The sequence below is a fragment of the Ceratina calcarata genome, unplaced genomic scaffold (assembly GCF_001652005.2).
Source record: "Ceratina calcarata isolate Rehan_Ccalc_2016 unplaced genomic scaffold, ASM165200v1 scaffold78.2, whole genome shotgun sequence".
Taxonomy (NCBI): domain Eukaryota; kingdom Metazoa; phylum Arthropoda; class Insecta; order Hymenoptera; family Apidae; genus Ceratina; species Ceratina calcarata.
Genome location: NW_017179105.1, coordinates 2,264,750 through 2,285,507, shown reverse-complemented (window position 1 = coordinate 2,285,507; position 20,758 = coordinate 2,264,750). Strand labels below are relative to the sequence as shown.

Genomic DNA, 20,758 nt, shown 5'->3' with positions numbered 1-20,758 from the left:
TTAATTATAGGAAATGCATTTTTCTAAGGTACATAAACTTTTGGGATTGACTGTATATCCAATACATCCTTAATCTCGATACTTCATTGTCGTCCGACTAGTGTCTTACCTATTCTACTAGTTTTTATGAGAGACGCAATTTTTCAGACTTCCGTACAGAAAATTTTAATTCAACGAGAAATTGCATCAGGTTTCGTGTTACTGCAATGGTAATAAAAGTGATGTTTCATATCATTCGCGTCGGATATTTTTCAATCCGGACGGGGACATTTAAATAGAAAGTAATTAGAGCAGATTTCACGAATACGTTACATACGCTCGCTGGGAAATCAATAACGATCTACGTCGTACTTGTGATGATAATGAAGTACGAGCGAAAATACGCTGCGGTATCACAATAATAGGTGTGTACGCGGTGCGTGCACGCTCGAGGGAGCGCAGGTGCGCGAACGCGAAACGGTAATTGGTACGTATTTGGCGAATTTTATGCCCTTTCGTTGATTGAGTAGCTCGGTAACCGGCCGGAAAATTCTGCGTACATTTTAAACAACAATTTTTTTCCGCATCATTCGTCCTTACGATTTCATTCTCCCTAGAATCGATTCGTATTTAATAAAACGAGTGAAATCGCGTCGTTTATTTTTTTTTTATCAAAGAACGTGGAGATTAAACCTGAAGGTGAAAGAGGGTTCATTGAGACGTTTGTAACCCGGTTAGACGAGTACACACCACCGTTATTTGTCTTCCACTCGCAGCGACACGAAAGAGGCTGTTCGCTCGCCCCCTTGGGACAGAAGGGTGGCTAGGTGGGAAAGGTAGCGATGGTAAGGGATGTCACACTTGTTGCTGCTTCCTGAATTCCACCGACGCATTCTCTCTCTCTCTCTCTCTCTCGCTGTTCGTATGTACATTCGGTATTGTTTTGTTTCCGCGGAAGCGCGTGCGTTCACGAATACTCCACGTTTATTATACTTTCGCGTGGCCGGAATACCGATGAGTGGAGTGTCTCCGGTTCTCAACGAATCCGTTCGCCCGAAATCTTCCGTTTTACAACGGATTTCAAATTCTCGAAATAATTCTCGAAGCAATTATAACCCCTTTCGTTATGAGAGACAAACTTTTATGAAACAAAAGAAGAGAGAAAACTTTGTCGTCAGAGTTCATTGTTCAATTAGAAAAGAAGTGAGAATCGTAGAAAATTTTGGCTGTACTTCCTCGACACTCGAAACGTTTGCACGGTCCTATTCATCTGGGAATCAAAGGATTTTCGAGACATTCGTTTTTTCTTGTTTCACGGCGAATTAAACCTTTAAACCCTGCCGTGAGAGAAACGGAGGAAGGAAGGAAGGAAGGAAGGAAGGAAGGAAGGAAGGAAGGAAGGAAGGAAGGAAGTAAGTTTCGTCGTCCATTGTGACACGACCGGTAAGCTGTGGGCACAGTTTCAGGGAATTGAAACCTCGGAATTCCTCTGCTAAGTAATTTCCCTCCTATTCGAGACGAAACGCTTTTGTGACGCGAGTCACAATGCGACGGGCTCTTTTCTTCTTGTGCCGGACCAGCTCTTCTCTTCAAATTGCTCGAGTCATTTTCCGATCAGATGCCGAAACGCGTTCTGTTCGATGAAACATTATTAAGTTTTTATGACTATTATCTTTCGTTACAACGAGCAGAAACGATCATCGAAACCAGTGTATTAAATATTGCAGCATAGAATTTTATTGTTACTTTATATGGTGCTCGAATGTTTTTCCAGTAGCGTATTATACAGAGAGGGAGAAACGACGGTGAATGGGGTATCGTAATGAATTTCATTTGGTTCGTTGCGAATGCAGAATGGGTCGCAATTACTACGGACACAAGGCGCGTAGGAAATTTAATCGGGCTTAATTACTGCGGAGCTCTTCCGGAGCGGCGTCGATAATCGACTGAAACGCGTCGATTCGGTCAAACCGACGACGCGGAGCTCAGTGCGTTTCCTCCGTCGACCGTGTTCTTCCGTTAATCCGTGCACATTCGATTAATTGTAAGCTGAATTTGAGCTGCGCGAAAATCTCGTGCAGCTGCTTTCCGGGAATCCATCGGATAACGGCAGCTGACGATTGAACGTTAGACGATAGACGGTGAAAAACATGAAGTCTCGATTTTCTACTTGGCACCGATCGAATAATGAATCAAACGGACTTTGACATTTTTACGTAACGCATAGGGGCTCATAAATGAATCAGGGAAAGTACAGAACGTACGTTGAACGAGATCTAAAGTCCATATTTATTTCGATCAATTTCGTTGGAGTAGAAAGTTTTAACGAGGACAGGTACATGTTCAAATCTTGTAGGAAGTTGCTCGTTGCACGGCTCTCAGTTACGCTGGAACATTTATTATTAGCTTTGTAAATGCCCCCGGTTGATGAACGTCGTTAAATAGGTTAAGAGCGTCTTATTTCTCTGTTGTTCCTGGCTGATAATATTCTTGCGACTCGATAAATTCCCCTGCTTCTTTTTCCGACGATACGCGCTGTTTTTATGAAAAAAAAATTACAGATAGATTTTTATCGTAAACAGAAAGTATTACTCGTTACAATGAGAAATTCATTGGAGAATAAATGAACGCGTACGGATCGTGGGAATTAACATAAATCAGAGTCGCAGCACATTATACCTTCTGTTCGAATTTTCGCCCCCTCAAACCAGCCGTAAAAGTTTGAATAATGATCTTGTTATGAACACACTTCGCCGGCGCCTCCGCCTCCTCGTTTTACCCTTCACCTTCCGGCGTATTATCCCCTTAAAAATCCCTGTTGCGGAGGTAATGACCGCAAGAAGAAGAAGCCCGTTAGCCGTGCACGTTAATTTCTCGGCCGAGTCGGGAACCAATTAATCAGGGTTCGCTTCATCGAATTGTTTCGCGCTGTCTCGTTCGACTTCCCCCGGGGGGATAATTTTTCAAGAATTTCATTTTTACCGTAATCACGAAATCTTTCGCTCGAACCGTTACCGGAGGCACTCGGCTCCTCGACGCCGTCAGTGACGAGCCGCCTGCTAATTATTAAGCAATTACCCGGTTTAAGGCTGTTTCAATTTCACAAAGTTCTAAAGAAACATTCATTGAATCGAAAATATCCAAGTCGAATCGGTACGTTGAAATTTAGTGAGATCTAAATTCAGGAAACGCGGAACCGTTGGATCGATCCGTTTAATTAGTCGCGCGCAGTTAATTCGGTGTTTAACGACAGAACATTTTAATGGAGCGTCGTTAGCGGGCGCAGAAGTTCTCCAGATTAAATTATTCCGACGCGATTTGCGGCGGTGCGAGGGAGGATGATTTAGGATCGGGTCGCACGCAGGTAAACCACGATGGTCAAGCCCACCGAGGGGGCTCGGGCGGCGGTGGGTCTGCTGGGCAATTCAACAGGTGGGTAGTATAAGGTAGGGTTAGGACTAGCATTTACCACCTCGGTTTTCCTCGACCTCATTGAATTCTGCTCGTTTACTCCTTCTCTCTTTCGCTCTCACCTATACTCTCGTTTACGCCCTCTCGAGTGCCCACCCTTTTTTCTGTCGCAATCAACGGAGTCTCGCGGGGACGGAGCTCATTTCTTTCGAGCGTTCAACGAAATTATCAAAGTGTCTATTACGAAGGATCTGAACGAACGTTACTCAAATCGTCACGTCGTCGCTTTGAAACGTAGCGAGTTGATTGACACGCGCTTAATCTCATTATAATTGCATGCTGCGCAAGGTAACTGTAGATCGGCTGATCTCACGTCTTTGGTACGTATCCCTCGTGGCGGTATATCAATTGTAACGAGTACTTTACATACCAAGTATCGCAAAAAAAGCAATCAACTTTAATATATATATATATATACACGTCTGTTCTGTTTTTAAAAACGGTTTATTCGTCGTTGCGACGTGCGCATGAAATTTCATTGTAAATGCGCGAAACCTAGTCTATTCATCAATCGATCGGAGGATAATCCGACGATATAAAACGCGATTCTGGCAGTCGCATGAAACTGCTCGGGTGGCACTTGATCGGGTTCGAGTAATAAAGACTTTATCGTTTGCCTATCCTTCCGCTACTGAATGACCGACACTGTAGGGTTGAAAGTTCGCCGGTCTAATTTTTATAGTCGTCGAAATATCCGTTATACGGTTTCGCTCGGTTGACGGTCGTTCCGAGAACGTTATCTCGGAATATATCGATTCCCCTCGTTTCGTTGGATCAGTCGTCTCGATGAAAAGTGTCTCACCGGTTGAAAGAGGTTACAACTGCTTAAGTTATAATCCTAAATATATATTGTGATCGTGAAAATTGCGCGAATGTAATCGGGTCGGTGGAACAAAATCGAAGAGAGAGCAGGACGCGAGTCGAGGAACTCGGCTCTCCCTTTCGCAGCCGGTGTTCGTTCAATTGCATAACGATGCACGAAGTGGACGCGCGAAGAGGATGGAAGGATGCAAGAGAAGAAAAGAAATTGCCACGGTCGGGTAGGAAAGGGGGACGCGAGGACCGGCGGGGAAGAGAGTACGGATACATAGGGCGAAACGAAGGGGCAGAGGGAGACTCTAATTGAGATCAATTGCGACTTAGCCAGGGTCAACTCATTCCGGCCGATCTGGATCTTGCTACTATATTACGGTGTACACGAGGATGCGCGCGTGTTTGTCCTCGTCCGTGGCATCGCATCGCGTGGACGAAACGCGCGTGGGCCGCATACCAAGCGGACGGAATTAAAGACCGATCCCGGTCGCACCTGACGTCGTCGCTTAGAGATCAACCCGGAAGGAATTTTCTCCTCACGGCTATTATTCTCCGTTTCAAGTACAATTGTTTATATAGAGCGATGCTTCATTCGCAGCATGAGACGGTCTTATCGCGACTCGGTTAAATTTTTTATAAGAGATCATAAGTTTTCCGGGTGCATAATTTTGTTAGACGGTTTAAGAGACGGTTTGTACTCGTGTATTACGTGTTGACCGACGATGTTTCTCATGGCGATCGTTTTATTATCATCGGCGACTATTTCGACCGCGTCGGGCCTAACGATATGTAATTCAGAATGATTGAGTCGGCGACTGAAAAATACGACCGAATCAAGGCGCAGACCTACGTACTATTTGTCAGGTTCTCGTCCGTTAATCGCTTACGTGGCTGTAGGACGTTTGAGGTGAACGACACGAATTTTCTTTGTCTCGACGCGAGACGATTGGGTCAATTAACCGAGGCGAAAAAGGTAATTCCGTTCATGAACGTGTCGGCTCGCGCGTTCGTGGCTTCGATATCGTATATTCGATTCCGCGTTATCTCGCTAAAATTTTTGATAAAGAAACCAGGGCTTTCTGCGATTCTCGTACGATGTGAGTGCACGATAATAATTATTACTTGTACAGTTACTTTCTAATTTCTTTAGATTTCGATCGATCCATCGTTTCGATGATAAATCTTGTACTGTTGCGCGTGTTGTTGCAACGTAAGGACGTGACTCATTCATTGAATTCTAAGAATTTATTGAAATAGATTCAAAAGAATTACAATAGCGTTTTAAAACGTAATAAAGATGTTTGAAAAAATGGAAATCTAACAGTATCGTATAAGAAGATTTTGGGTATTCGGTTGCCAATCGACAACGACTGCGAACTCTTTAATCACGTTCACCGTGGTCTCGTCGAATTTGGGATTCAAATGTGGCCGGCGCGTCCTCCTCGTTCTCTTCTCCTCTCGTTCCAACACCTCATCGCGACCGGATTTCGATCTCTTATCCGTTCGTTCGTCCGTCCGTTCGTTCGTACGTTCCCCCCTCGTCCTCCGCGCCGTGCTTCTCATTTCTCAAGACTCGATTCACGTATGTATGTATCTCCGCGGCTCCACGGAGACGTTCGGATCGTCTCTTATTCCTCCATACGTTCCAGTTAAGATCCTCTTCTCCCTTGCCTTCATTCGTGTGCGACGCACACGACGACTTGACGAGGCCAGTGTTCTTCAACTGCGTCTCCTGAGAACAGTTCCACATGCGACTCGAATTGTCATTGAATTAAATCAATACTTATTCTCGTCTAAAGAAGTATTATTACAATCGAGAAGTGAAGAGCTCCTGTAAATGATAAACAGACGAAATGTACTGCAATTTGTAATCGTGGAACGTTCGAAGTAAGTGGCACGTGTTGGAAGCGTTTGAGGACGAGGTTGACGATCACTGGTCGAAGGGGTCGAAAAGAAAGCGTAGGACGGGCACACGGGGGACAAGGGGTAGCTGCTAGGGGTGGATAACGTGGAAGGAAGGAAAGGGGGTGTGGGGAAGGTGGGTACGAACGAGTGTATATAGTTTGGTCTTGCGCGCGAGCGTCGAAACCACCACCATGCACATGCCGGTCGTGTCGACGCCGCTGCCGACGCCGCCGCGACGCCCGGCGCCGCCAGACTTTGGGTTTCAGATTAATGGATCATTTTTCTTCCCTCGACTCGACTCGACTCCGACGCTCACCTACCCAGTCTGCGAAGCTCACCCCTACGACCACCTTCCTGCACCTTCGAAACTTCCATCTTCCGCTCGCGTCATCCTCCACCCCCGTCTCGCTCTTTCTATTTCTCTTCCAGAACCTCTCTCTCCCCCTCCCTCCCCCATCCGTACCCGTTTCCCCCGAAATGCACCATTGCGTCGGTATATGCGAGCCTTCGCGCGATGACCCGTCAGAGAATGCTCCGCCGAAATCTTTAAGAACGGTGAGAGTTGATACATCATCCCAGTCAATACTCTCACGTGATTAGATGATTGTTTTCAAGCGATGATTCGAATGTTGAAACCTCAGGTCTGTTCTCGTGGTTAGGCGTGAGTATTTTGTAAATTTAATAACGAGATCATGCATCGTTGCATTTAATTATGCATTGTACGAATGTACAGACGTTTTTAAGAGATGTATTGAGATTACGAGAACGAAGGATATTTCGGAGGAAACGCATAGGCGAAATTGGGTTCGATCGAGCGTCTCGGAAGACGGTTAATTCGTGTTAGTGCGGGGGCAGCGGGCTGGCTGAAGTGGCTCCTATTTTGCAAGCATTACCACACATCTCGTTGCCGGGGTAGAATTTCCCTAGTAAATCCGTGGCAGAGTCACTTGGCCGGCTCGTAAGAACCGAGGCGGGTGCGTCGCCGTACGTAAGCGGCGGAGAAGGATGAAGCATCGCTCGCCGGGTGCTCGAAAGTCCAAGTGGCTTACAAATCGTGAATTTCCGTTCTACGACACGGTTTTCCGCGCGCGCTCGTATTCCTCGCGCGAGTAACCAATTCCGATACACACGCGTGCGATTCGCGAAACGAGTTTCGAAAGTTCCCTCGATTCTTTCTCGCACGCTCGTTACGACGCCTCGATGAACTCGCTCGCCCGATCGTTCGTCTCCGCGCGTTTTACGAGCTCGAATGTTATACGGGAAGAAATTTTTCGTACGATTTTAATACCGGTCCGGAGGCGAGGTGACCCGCGAGTCCCTCCCGCGGCTGTTACGATCGTTTCACGACTGCAACCGAAACGTTTCTCTCTGTCTTTTACGACGTTAATTCCAAGTCGCCTTGAAAATGTCGCGTCGCGAATCGCTGATGACGGATCATTTACGGATCAACGTAGGAATCATCGTATTCGACGATTCGAGTCAGACGATCGTTATCGTTTCGCATTGTATTCGTAATATCGTGTCACTCGAATCGCAGGCGAAACGATTCGAGGCATCGAAACCCGTTTTTCGGGTACTCCTGATGATCGAGTTACGTCACCGTTCCAACGAACGGTGATGCTCGATGACGGTGTAAAATTTCAATGAAAAAAAAAAAAAAAATGAGTACACGCACACGATCGTAATCTATATCGGTATGGAAATGGTGAGGCCGGGAAGAGAGTCGCACGGGAGCCGGGGAAGCCTTAAGCCCCGATTAATCCTCCTTCAACGGTAATATTCCATTAATCCGGCGATAAACATTGCAACGTTATCAAACGTTGGTCGCCGTCGGTCGGTCGGTCGGTAGGTAGGGGCAGGGAAGAACGATTCGATAGCATTATCACTAATTACACAATGCTGGAACGTGTTCGGGTAAGCGGAACGCGTTCCATCAGCCGGTGAATCGAACGCGATAAAATGCAGCTCCGGCTTTCCGGGGACCAGGTTCGCCAGGTCTCCAACGGGCCCGCAAGTGGGTCAGCCGGCGAAACTCCGTAACCTTCTTTCTGCTTCTCTTTCCCTCGCTTCGTCCCGAAAAAGAGCCGGCCTCGATACCCTGCCAGAAACGTCCGAAAAGTTCGACGTATCCGTCTCCGGGACACACCGATCATTCTCTTTCTCTGTTTGATTAATGTGTTTGCGCGTGTGTAGACACGTACGTGGGGATCGGTATCCGTGCCCGTCGGCTTTGCCACCGCCGCACATTCCCTCTTTGAGGCCACCCTCGCCGCGGCGCGCAATTATTATGCTAATACGCGGAAATAAAACTTGGAAGCTCCCCGTCCCTTTCTCTTTTTCTGTACGATGTCCTATTTCTCTCCGAGTCCTCTCTGCACCGTCTCTCTCTCTCTCTCTCTCTCGGTCTCTGTCCGACCGAGGCACTCTTTCTCGTTCGAACGGTCACGGGTTTCATACGAGCAGGTCCCGTTATTATTATTAAATGGAATCTCAAGGCTGGTAGTCGGCGTCGGATCGATACTTATTCGATTGAATCGACGGGGTTGCCGCTCGGGAACGCGGGTGGACGAGGCTCCGACTGGGATACGATCTAACGTTGATCCCCGAACTTGCCTTTATAATTTTTCTCTCCCGAGTAAGTTCACTCGTCGACGCTCAGAGGTGCGTGACTTCCTTCGTCGCCGTAAAAACCTTGACTGTATTTCCAGTTTCGTCGAGCATTTTACCAATGTCAGAGAGAGCAGCAGAAAAATTCCGTAGGAAAGTGATGGAAAATCTGTGGCGATTATATCTCCCGCACGTAATCACCTTTTATCTCGACGATAAAGCTTCTTCGGCTGAGTCGATATAAAATATTTGTCATATTTCCTTTTCACGTTCGTTTACTCAGGGTTCCCCGGTAAAAAGAATCTCGAGGAATCGAGACGAGTTTAATTGACATTCCGTCTGCGTACAACGTTATCGGTATGTTGAACTCTTTAATTGCCGGCTTTTTTACACGCGATCATAACTCGTTCGCTCCGCGTTTTCCCGTAATCACTTAATCTCTCATGTTTACTACCGCACTAAGTTTGTTTAATACATTATTCACTGTACGATTTCCAAGATTTTCAATACTTCATAGAAATATATCTTTTCTAAGGAGTATGCAATATTTTTCCAATTTATCGTATCAGTCTATATAACACTAAGTTAAGACGTACGTAGGTGACATTTGGAATTGTTCTCGTTGACTGGTTTGATATAAAAATCCAATTTGAAGGAACAGTATTGCAGAGATCGGTTCGCCCGTCGTACGATTTTTCATTTTCCTCGTCTGGAACGGGTTCGGGGAGGGTTGGTCATCGCGAGAATCATCCGACGGACGCCGGCGTCTCTGGGTTCCACGTAAAACTTAACGCGGTTCCTTTATTGCACACAACCAGTCCGTAAACTCGCCCTATCTCGCAGTCGCGATAAAGCTCTCCGTCTCCCCTTTTGTGTAATAGACGATCCACTTTTACGCATCCGATCCAGCAGCGCGCGCGCTTATCGCGGAAACACTAAATCGGCCGTTCGCCGACATAAGCGTCTTCCTTTCTTTTTTTTTTTCTATCTCGTTCGCTTCCCCGACGAGCACAGTTTCAACGATCAATTAGCGCTCCTCCGTGTTTTTTCCTTTGGGGGTTAGGCCGGGACAATTAATGACTCGCGTCAGCCCCTCGCTACATGACTCGTGTAATTTTTCCCGCGAGATTAGACGCCGGAAAGTACAGGGGATTCTAATTTGATCTTAAACGATCGTGTCCGAGGTCTTAAAAAAGATTGTTCAATTTTCTCCGCGTTTATTTGCGACTAGAGTGTAGCTCGTTAATTTCTACAAAGATTTTACATCGAATTGAATTCGTCAATAGAAATACTTATTTCTCGGTCTCCGGTCGGAAAGGAAAAACATTCTTTATGCCGGGATCGTCTTAAGCTCCACGTCAGTTTTTAGCGCGCGAGAGTTCGCGGTTATTAATTATCCCCGGATATCATAAACAGGGTTCGGTTTCTTTGGACGCTTGAGGATTTTCCGGTCGGGAAATAGATGCTGCTGCTTCTCGTCGTGGTGACAATTTTATGGATTCTCTCTCGTGTTTTCCCGTGCTCTTGTTTAATGATTCGCTCGACTTTTCCCAGTTCTGCTCTCACGTATTAGTCCTTCGCATCGTCGTTCGACCTACATGCTCTTATTACTTAACATCCTGAGACTTTATGACATTTCCTGTCGAGAGGTCGTACAGTGTCGAGGAAATGAAATATTGCCAAAAGTGACAAATGCTTTATCGATCGGAGAAATGTCTTTTTTTTTTCTTTTTTTTATTTCACGTTCCTCGGTCTCATCGGACTTCCTGTCCCAATTTTTTCCCCTCACCCAGCATCTTGTCCTTATTAGTTTTCGGATATCCGTATCTGTGCCAGATTCGAGGGCGAGAGAGAGTCGTTCGTAGCGAGCGAAGATAGGACGACCCTAAAACGAACAGAGAAGGGGTGTCGGTTTAATCGAAAAAATACAGCATCCGTATCGAGATATCATTTTCTCCTTGCCTTCACAGACTTTTTTTTTATCAATTGAGATTTGGAGTAGATGAAATCGAATGAAATTATCAAATAAAATTCACGAAGTTATTGTACGAGAGAGAAGCGATGGACGATCACTCATAGAAAAAGCAGATACATTAAAAAAGTCTTGTTCTCATGACAAACGGTGTAAGGGAGGGACAGTGGAAAGACGGCGATGAGAAGAATCGTTATCAATGGTGTCAGGGTCCTTGGCTCGTTTTACCGCTGAGTTATCCAAGCCGAAGATCGAGCTACTTGATCGCGCTTACGAGCAGTAATCGCGCTACTTGAGGTTACTGTACAGTTGCTCTGGCCTCGTAATCCGTCGTTTCGCTGCCGGTTTAATTGTTATCACCAACAGAAAAAGAATCCGATCGGGGGCGAGCCTGATAAGCCCTTTGTTCCGCGAGATTACAAATTTTCACGTACACAATTTCTCGATCGTTCTTCCATTACCTTTGGCCGATGTATCTATGAAATTACCAAAAATGTCAGTCTTACAATTATTGACGTCATATTTTTAACATTGCTGATGCGGAGATTGTTTGAATACGATCGAATTTAGAATTATTCTGACAGTTTATTCATCGTCGACGTCGATTTTTACTGCAAGGAATTTCGGCGATCCCGAGATATCGACGATTTAACGCGGCGTTCGCGTGTTCGCTGTAATACGTAACCCGCGGGGTCAGGGTAGGGAGGATCCCGTTCCAAATGCCTTAATTTATCAGGTCGCGGGCGTACGCGCACAAAACTGGAACGCGGCGATTCTTCCTCCACGGGCAATTAACCATATCGCGGTGTTTCACGACGACGACGACGACGCCGATCATCTGAAATTTAGTTTCGCCGCGCCGCCCCGAGGGCACCGGGCGTCGCGACGCCGCGTGGGCGTCGAGGGCATTCATCATACGCTGCCTCTCGTGAATTACCAACCTGACCCAAGGGCTTGCGAGGACGGAGGCATCTTCTAAGGAGAATATCTAAAATTTTTCATAAACGCAGCGACGATAATCTTATCTTATACGTCGGTTCATTGAACTTATATAATTATAGTATATAAAAATAAACATATACGAGATCGGTTCGTTTGTGTACAGAATTTTCCTATTTTTTATTCTAGAAGATCGTATCGCGAGTACACAATAATTATTCAGTAGTTGAGATTCCATTCATTGATACGTTTAATCATTAAACTCGAGTTCTATTTCATTCATAGAGTTCTATTTCAATTCCGCGAATGTAGACGCGACTCAATATTTATGAGCGAGAACGGAAGAATCATTGGTAAAACAAATTGACGCGTGACAGGGTTTTGAGGATGATTCTCGGCGCGAATCGTATAATTTCACCTCGGGTCAGTCACTCTCGAGACCCACGGACAGTGACGGATAATGGATATTCAGTCGGTGATGGAGAGAGTAAAGGAAGGGTGGGCTCGGTCTCCGCGATAAATTCGAGCTATATTTTTCACGGTGGAACCATCGCGCGCTTGCACGTCCTCATAACCGGCACAAATTGCGCAAAAATACTACCGCGTATAAATTGCGGTGGGGGGAGAATCGGGCGGGCCGCGCCACGTCGACGGATCTAATTTGAGCGAAAGCCTTTTCCACTTCTGACCAGTATCTCCTGTTACTTGTATCGCGACGAAAACGTCCTCCGTGTGCGTTTCTAAAAATGACAGTTGCTCGACGATGGAGCTGGAATTCGACCGTGCTCCTCCTCGATGGAATACACGCCGAATCCTGATTTTTAATGCACCTCGCGTTCCATTATTGACTGCAACGTGATTCACGAGAGAATTCATTGTCCATGGGCTTTAATAAAATAGAAATAGATTTGAACAAAGGGAATCCGTACAAAGTAGATCTTAACAAAATCAATGCGATCGACTTGATTTAGCGTTTTGATTTGTGAAAAGGACAAGGGTAATTAATATTAACACGCGGAAGTAGCGACGTCAGCGATGTTGCTTCCAATAAAATCTCTCGACGCGGAAGGCCACAAATCTCTGATCGGAGAGGAAAGAAAAGTCTGGCTTCCTGTCCGGTTTTTCGGGTTCCGGGCATATTCCCTTTGGTCAGATAAAGGAACGCTATATTGTAATCTGAAAAATTCGGCGGGTCCGCGGTAATAGATTCCTTTATCGGAGAGTCCGGTCTCGAGCCAGAGACTCTCTTTATCGCGGCTGAAATATCGGCAAATAGAAAAGAGCCGGTTCCGATATCCCCGGCAAGTTGGAAAGTTTATCGTAGGTGCAGATAATTGATCGAACCCTTCCTCTCCCGTTTTATGTTTTCCAAACTTTTCCTGCTCAGGCCCGCGTCCGGAACAGCCGTTTCGAATTTCAACAACTCCGTGAATAAATTAAACGAGCATTACAATGCTTCGCTTGAAATTCTTAATGTGAAACGATGAAATTGTCGCGCGTGAAATTGATTCGCAACATTTTCACTATTTTCTCTGACAATGGGAGTCGCCTCTTCTTTAGACGAAGATGCAGTTCTTCGTAGAGAGTAGAGCGAATCATCAAAGAGAGAGTAGAACAGGGAAATGTAGAGGAAAGTGGTTGGAGTTGTTAACGTGAATAGTCGATCGAAGATCAGGATTAGCGAGTTGGCCCACTGTTTCGCTCTTATATCCATTTCTGCCGATCGTTCTCGTTCATTCCCTTACGGTTCGGGGTTGCCAGTGTCCTCTCCCAATTCATTTTTCTCTCGATCGTGCTTTCTTGTTAGGCAGCCCCGGTCTCAGTTGCCAGTTCGACCGGCAGACGGTACTCAGAATTGAACGTTCGATCTTGCATTTGGCTGCCAGTCTCGGTTTCTGATTTGAGTGGTCGCAATCAAGCGGAATCCGCTCCTCTCAGCGCAGCTTGCGAGTCCCGTGCCGAATTAACCGGATCCCGGAGTCGGAGAATTACGCGCAGATATCTTCTTGGCGTGGCACCCAGACGCTCTTCTTGAAACACGCGAATTCCGCTGCCTAAACTGTTTTAGTCCTATTACATGCCGACGGAAATACTTCTGCTTAGAAAAATCATGCGCGTTCTTTATTTACTTATTGCGATCATTGGATTCGATTCGGAAAAACGAACGTTCCACGTGATAAATCGAATTCTTTCTGTATTTTCCAATCCATGCGTGAAGCACAATGGATTTAAGCCTACAGTGAAGACCATGCAGATGGTTCGATTGTTCGTTTTCCGAATTGTATCAGCCTCCCGATATTTTCGACTCACAAAGCACCGTGGAATATTTATCAGCTTTGATCATTAAATTAATTTCTAGCGTAATTAATGCGAGCGCCGGTAAAAATTAATCGCGCGGGGTATCATTTTTCGATTTCCGCTGCGGGGATTAAATTAAATTTACCGATTCGATGATTCCCGCGTCACGTCAGTCTCATCAATTCTCGTTCATTGCCATGCCACCGTCCGGTGAAGATTTTTAATGCGAGAGCAAATGGAAAACCATTGTACGTTGTCTTTTTCCTCTGGCGTTACGCGATTTTATCGGATATTAACATTTTCAATGTCCCTTTGACGTTTATCTTCGCCGAAGCTAGCCAACGAATTTTATCGATCTCGTATTAATGTACAGCGATACGTAAAATTATTTATCTTACTCGTATTTTTGTCTGATACAGTTGATGATGATGATGATGATGATGATGATGATGATGATAACGATCGGTAATGTAATGAGGATCCGGATTCTCTCTTCCTACGAAAGGGTTAATTAAGGTCTCCGCGAATTCTCGGGGTGGCATAACCGGGATGTTCCTCTGTCGTTTCACGATTTTGCTGTTCCTCTATGTGGGTCGGTGGACACAGGTATGTATTAAACGGGTTTGCGGGCGCGATCGATCGATACCCGCTTCGATAGTCCGGCAAATGCTTTTTACGAAATTGACCCCGTCGTCGATGGAATTGAATTAATGTGTACCGAGATGTTCGTGCAGATTGCTGGGATGGTCTTGTTGGCAGTCTTGGCCGATCGCTTTTCCCGTTCAGACCATCTAATTACCGGCGTCAACCTCACAAAGCGGTTGTTAAACGCGGCATTGTTCATAAAAGATGGGACTGAAAATTCGTCGATTAAAATAGTTTCAATAATTTCGTTTGCGAATTTCGAATTCTGATTCCTGTCAGGTTCTAAAATAGACTAGTTTCCATTTGGCCGACGGTCAGGGTTATCGTTTCCGGAATCCCAATGATAACAACTTTTTCTTTGTTCGAAAGATGTTTTGTACCGCGGTTTACCAAGCCGCAACTTCTAGCTCGTTTCCTACCCATAGAGAAGCGTCAGAAGGAAGCGGGATCTCGACAAGACAAAAGCCACATCCTCTATTATAAAAATAATCCGCAGTCCCTTTCCGTTCTCGTCGTTTTGTTCATTTTCTAATTTTTATCTTTCTGCATAATTGGTATGGAGTTCTGTGAAGTTCGCCGCGATTCGATCAGGTATAATTTCGACGAAGAATGGGTCGCAAGGACGACGGAGCGTGCATGCAGGCGAGTTTAAAAGCACGGTAGAAGCTCGTGGTGGACATGATTTAAAAATGAATTCGATGACATCGCGAATCGATACCATCGCGCGCTGCCGCGACTCCTCAACTTTATGCTCACGTGCGAATGAAAAATTAAAGCGTTCGTGTCATATTTGACTAACGATCGTTGTTTATTATTCAAATCGTGCCCCATCGCGAATTCCCTCTGACGAATTGTATCCGAAAGGTGAAGCGTACTCGCGGTTAATAATGAACACGATCAATTCCCGATTAAAAGAACAAATTCGACGTCGGATAAACAGACGATTACAAGTCACGTCGTTTGGTTCGCTCGCGGTGATACGTTCAAAATTGTACGACTCCCTTGGCTTCTATGTCCGAGGACATGAAACGAGTTCATTAAAGGGAGCCGCATAATTTTCTCTGCGCCGATTCGGCTCTGGATCAAACGCGGGTTTCGCACTTTCGAAAGGAACGACGTTTCGAGTTTCCTTATCTCGTCGCCTTTGCGGAAGATAGCCACGGGACAGTCGAGACGAGTATACATTCCATAAATTGCGCGTTATACAGTCCATTCTGGCCGGGGAGATAACCAGGCTCGGCCTGTCCGTGGTCATCTTCGTCGCTTGGCTCCTTTCGAGCCAGACTTTACACCGTTTCTTTGACAAAACTGCCCGAGAGTTTATCTGCCGGTCACGGCCAACGGAATCAGCGACCGTCTATGTATGCAGCATCGACCCTTGAACACCGTTGCTTCGAAAGGTATCTCGACGGGCGAGAGGTCCCTTCACCGATTTTTGTCGGTCGAGCATCTGCGAACTTTTCTCAAACTCTCCATGTCAATTAGATATCGCGATAGTCGATTCACTTTTTTTTCCAAACGTCTTCAGCCAGTTTTTCATCAATCATTCTTTGTGACTCGGCATCTTTATTTCTTTGGCCAGTGCATCAGGTAACTGAATCCTTTTTTGCCCCGGGGCAATTAACGACGATCTCTCCAAGTAATTATCCGACGTGATGAAACAAATTTTTAATGGAAATCCATCCTGTTTCACGTCCGATGACATTTGTTTCGCATAAAGTCGTCACGGTCAATACAATCTATGCCGTTTCGTTACGCATCGATCGACGCACTTGCACGCTGCATCGGGACGCGTTGCATCGTGTACGTGATTAAGCGTTTCAGTGACGTTAACGATAACAAAGTCTGGCAACCGCCGGTGTATCGCGACCGATTTTAACTAAACTTCTCCCGTTCATTCTGCTGATCAAAGAAAAAGTTTTACCTCGGCGGAACGTTTGTTCTTTTGTGTCCCCCTCTCGCGGCCCTGCGCTCGTTTGCCAATTCTTTCCGAATCGCTTTTTTTTTTTTTATTCTCGATTCCTTTTGACGCAAAAGCTTGTTAAATATTTTTTCGATACGCCGAGTTTCGAAACGACTCAAAAACGGATCGGCCATCGTTCGACTGGAACGATCCGGCGAGACGATTTCGATACGCTTTGTATTTTCCGATTCTCTTACATCGGAATAAAATTCATTCGTCCGGTGATTGAAATTCCGACGTGATATCTCTCGCGATAAATGGGTGGAAAACAAATTGCATGGGAATCGAATCGAGTCCGGCGTCGAATGACCGGAGCGTCGATTTAAAAATCAGAATCGCGGCGCCGAAAACGTCTTCATCTCGGAGGCGCATCGCCGATATGGAGGCGGCGAGGATGATAGGGTTGTAAAGAGCGAACGACTCGAATAGCCCCGGGATCGAACGTCGTCGTCGTCGTCGTCGTTCGAAACCCTACGAGTCCGTCACGACGACGACCACGACGATGAAAAGGTAAAAGGAATCGACGATGCGAATCGATCGTAAAAGCATCCTCGTCGGGTAATCGCGACGCGAGTACCGACCCTCTGCAGATAAATACTTGAGCCCCCGAGGGCCGTCCATCGGGACAGCCCGGTCAACTTTTAAGAACGGTGTCCTCGGTTAAACACGGGGGACACGCTGGGTACGGTGTACTAAAAGTAATGGGGCTCGCGGATTTACTCGACGCGCGGAAACTACTTAAAACCGGGATCAGACCGTCGCGCGATACCGTTTAATTGGGCTTAGAAGTAGCTCGTTTGAACGAGTGATCCCGTGTTAACGTCGGCTCTCTTCGTCCGATTTTCTTATCGTTCACGTCGTTCATTTTTGAAAACTGTTGCCCGCGAGGCAGACGTTCAAATCTCGAAGGGAATCCATAAATCAGTAAAAAATTGTGACCCGTGGCAGAAGTGGGACGATAAATCCAGTTCGGAATTAAAGGGGCTTATCTAACGGGCGAGATCTTTTACAGCAACTTTATAATTTCAATTTCGTAGAAAATTTATGACGGAAGCTAGGAGCGGTGCTATCTCGTTCCTATCGATATCTCGATACCAGTTCCTCTTTACTGTCTCATCGTACGTTCGCGTAACGGAACTCCGATCGCGTTCGAACAGTTTTATACCGTGTACAGAGATATCGATTCGACGAGAGTGAGTCATAAGTGTCCGCGTTTTATTGTGTCCTATCGCGGAGCACCGAGGGGGAACTTGTTCATTAGGCAAATTGAATCGACGACGTACCTAGTCGCCCTTCTCTTCCGAAAAATTTCGGAAAGCTTTCTACCCTAATATGAAAGTACCGTCGAGAAGCGATAACAATTTTCTCTTGTCTTTGGGCACCGTCGTCGTCGTCCTCGTCGTTGTCGTCGTCCGTGCAACGCGCGACGAGGGAGATGCCTGTTTTACGTAAGGATCCAGTATACGATACCGCTGCGAATAAAAATTACTTTCTCCCAGGAATTGATATTCCTTCCTGGCTGGAAACTTTTCCAAATTACAAGAATTCTATTGCCTCTCCACGAGGATATCTCACGTTCTCTAGTTACTCGCAGACTCGAGTGCTCCGGCGATTTTATTAATCGTCGGCGAACCGATATAATATTCACATCGACCTCATCTGAACGAATCCGTCGGTTCTGTTGCAGAACTCGATAAGACACAACCTGTCCCTGCACAGCAGATTCATGCGGGTGCAAAACGAGGGCACCGGTAAGAGTTCCTGGTGGATGATAAATCGGGACGCGAAGCCAGGGAAATCGCGCCGAAGGTACGCCCTAATTTACGTGAGTCTCCGCTGTCGCGGGTGCCGCTCTTGGTTGTCACTTTGTCGAATTTCTCGCAGGGCGTTGACCATGGAGGCGAGGAAGTTGGAGAAACATCGGGGCCGTGCGAGGAAGAAGATCGAAGCGTTGAGGAACGGGAGTCTGCAGTCGGACCTGCAATCGGCAACGAGTCCTCCGAGCGTGAACGAAGGGTTGGACCTGTTCCCGGACAGCCCGCCTCAGCCCGGCAGTGGATTTCAGCTATCGCCCGAGTTCCGGTGAGTATCACCCACGTTCCACCTTTCACGCTTATTTTATTTCCAATTCTACGTAGTACATTAAAAACGTACGGCACACGTTCTGGCACCGTTTACGCTTTGCGAACCACTTAGCTGGGAATTATTATCGAGAATTTTCGTTCGAGCTGCTGGATCTTTTAGTTTTCATTTCTTCCTTTAAAGATGAATTTTCCTCTTTGAAGTAAAGCTCTGTTTTTGTCTAATAGGAGCATACGATATAAAGAGAGAATCGACAGGTATGTATGTATGTAGCAAATTGGTATGCGATGAGTTTAATTTTGCAGTAGATGCGGCTGGATGTAGTTATCTTTGTAAACTGTCTCAATTCAAGTAGTTGACGATTTCTACTTCGGACTCGTCTCGTAGAAACTTTTGCATCGTCGTTATTTTTTGAGGTAGACGAATCACTGTAAATATCTGTCCTAGCCGAGTGGTTAACCTTTCAATTGACCGATCGAGTAGGTGACGACTCGACTGAAAGGTTAATGCATTTTGTACGTCGTACAATAACGCGGTACAAAGACGAATTCTCTACGATCTTTTTTCCTCGTTACGAACACGCCGCGATGCTTCGACGCTACGAAAAAGTAAACAAACGGAAAGAAAGAGTTTTCACGTACTACGCTTTCCTACCGAATGTACGCACCGCTCCCGCTTGCGTTTGCGAGTATCAGGCCTTTGACGGCGAGCCGAGTACGTCGGTAGTTCCTCCGTTCTCTCTGTTTCTCTCTTTCGTATAGCGTGTACTTTTAATATCTGCACATTTAAAATACAATTTGAACTATTTTTTATTCGAGTCCTCGAGCTTCGAGCAATGCCTCGTCCTGTGGTCGATTAAGTCCAATCCCGGCGATCCCTGGAAAACAGGAATGGAAACCGACATACACACCTTATAGCCCAGAACAATTAGGTACGCACTTCAATTTTCGTATATATATATACATACGTACATGTATATATATTTATATTTAAATAAAGCATTCTTTGTTTCTCTGTTCATTTATATACGTACACCGTTTTTTCTATCTCGTACTATTTTTCCTTCTCTATCGCACCGCATTCTTTGATACACGGCGCAGAGCATGCGTTTTTTCACTTTTTGTTGGACGGCTGATCGCTCTATTTTCGAGTAATTATAGTATGCACTCGACTTTCGTTGTTGCAATATAGGAACCACAAGTATTTTTTCACATGGGTGTTTGACGTTGCATAAAACCGTAAAACTCTCACACGAATACGTAGAAAGATAGAAGCTGAACCGTTTGTGACTTGTGGTTTCTGAGTTCGTACTTGAAACTTGTATGTAAAGATAGACGACGGCACGGGACGGATGAGAAACGAACGGTTAGGCAGCCACTCAGTCGATCAGATTTAATTAACACACGTTCTTTTCACGGAACGCGAACCGTAGCCGGTAACCTCGCGGAAACGATGAAACTGGAGTCCTATCAAATGTATCAGACGTCGCCGCCGAGCCACCAACAGCAGACGGGACCGCCGCCGTCTTATTACGAGACCCAGTATCCGAGGAGCAATAGCCCCCCGTTCCCTAATCCATCCCCGTTCGCGTTGCAACCGGCTCCTCAATCGGCGAATCCGCAGAGATGCCCGATCCACGGTCTCCAGCCGTGCGCCTGTCAAATGGTAAGTGAACAAAGAACGGTTTTCGCCAGCTGAGGAAGGAACAAAGTGTAGTCGAGGCTTCTGATTCATCGGAAGGGGTGGATAATCCCAGTTTCGGGAATTGTATCGTTTTGCGAATTAGGGAACGTTCTTCCTTTCTTCATGTTCGACCGACAGATTTGAATAACTGTAGAAAAATAGAATTATCTTTAGATACCAGTAGCTTCATATTCTTTCGCCAGTTCCGGATGGACGTGTCACGTAAAATCCGATATCTCCGATTATAAATTATTTTGAGGTTTTGAAGCTTCCGGTTTTTCTAGCTAAATACAGTCAATCCCAAAAGTTTATGTACCTTAGAAAAACGCATTTCCTATAATTAAAAAGAAATCAGACGTCGAAAGAATAATGCTAATAATAAATAGCTACGTGCTAAAAAG

The 20,758-nt window shown here is 45.8% G+C and overlaps 2 protein-coding genes across 3 annotated transcripts in view; one reads left to right on the top strand and one right to left on the bottom strand.

Annotated features, from left to right (window-relative positions):
- foxo (forkhead box, sub-group O) overlaps nt 1-20,758 on the top strand; it is a 96,916-nt gene that overhangs the window by 47,553 nt on the left and 28,605 nt on the right. The window contains exons 2-6 of one of the 2 annotated variants that reach the window (XM_026818309.1): nt 18,280-18,401; nt 18,477-18,674; nt 18,902-18,931; nt 19,493-19,605; nt 20,107-20,339. In XM_026818309.1, coding sequence (XP_026674110.1) covers nt 18,280-18,401; nt 18,477-18,674; nt 18,902-18,931; nt 19,493-19,605; nt 20,107-20,339 — 696 coding nt within the window. The remainder of the gene's footprint in view (nt 1-18,279; nt 18,402-18,476; nt 18,675-18,901; nt 18,932-19,492; nt 19,606-20,106; nt 20,340-20,758) is intronic. The other variant, XM_018034298.2, reaches the window with a different exon arrangement.
- Nucleotides 5,598-7,449, bottom strand: LOC113465040 (uncharacterized). The gene is made up of 3 exons (XM_026818310.1): nt 7,062-7,449; nt 6,075-6,094; nt 5,598-5,995 (listed from the first exon to the last, which is right to left on the bottom strand). The coding sequence occupies exons 1-3, from the start codon at nt 7,180-7,182 to the stop codon at nt 5,759-5,761; spliced, it is 378 nt and encodes a 125-aa protein (XP_026674111.1). The 5' UTR covers nt 7,183-7,449; the 3' UTR covers nt 5,598-5,758.

Bases quoted from the DNA above. Each gene is read 5' to 3' on its own strand.
- LOC113465040 (XM_026818310.1), bottom strand. From the start codon at position 7,182: ATGCTTCATCCTTCTCCGCCGCTTACGTACGGCGACGCACCCGCCTCG. The intron at 6,095-7,061 runs GTAATGCTTGCA...TATCATTTACAG, and splicing joins CCCCGGCAACGAGATGTGTG to GAGCTCTTCACTTCTCGATT. The intron at 5,996-6,074 runs GTAATAATACTT...AACTGTTCTCAG, and splicing joins GAGCTCTTCACTTCTCGATT to GAGACGCAGTTGAAGAACAC.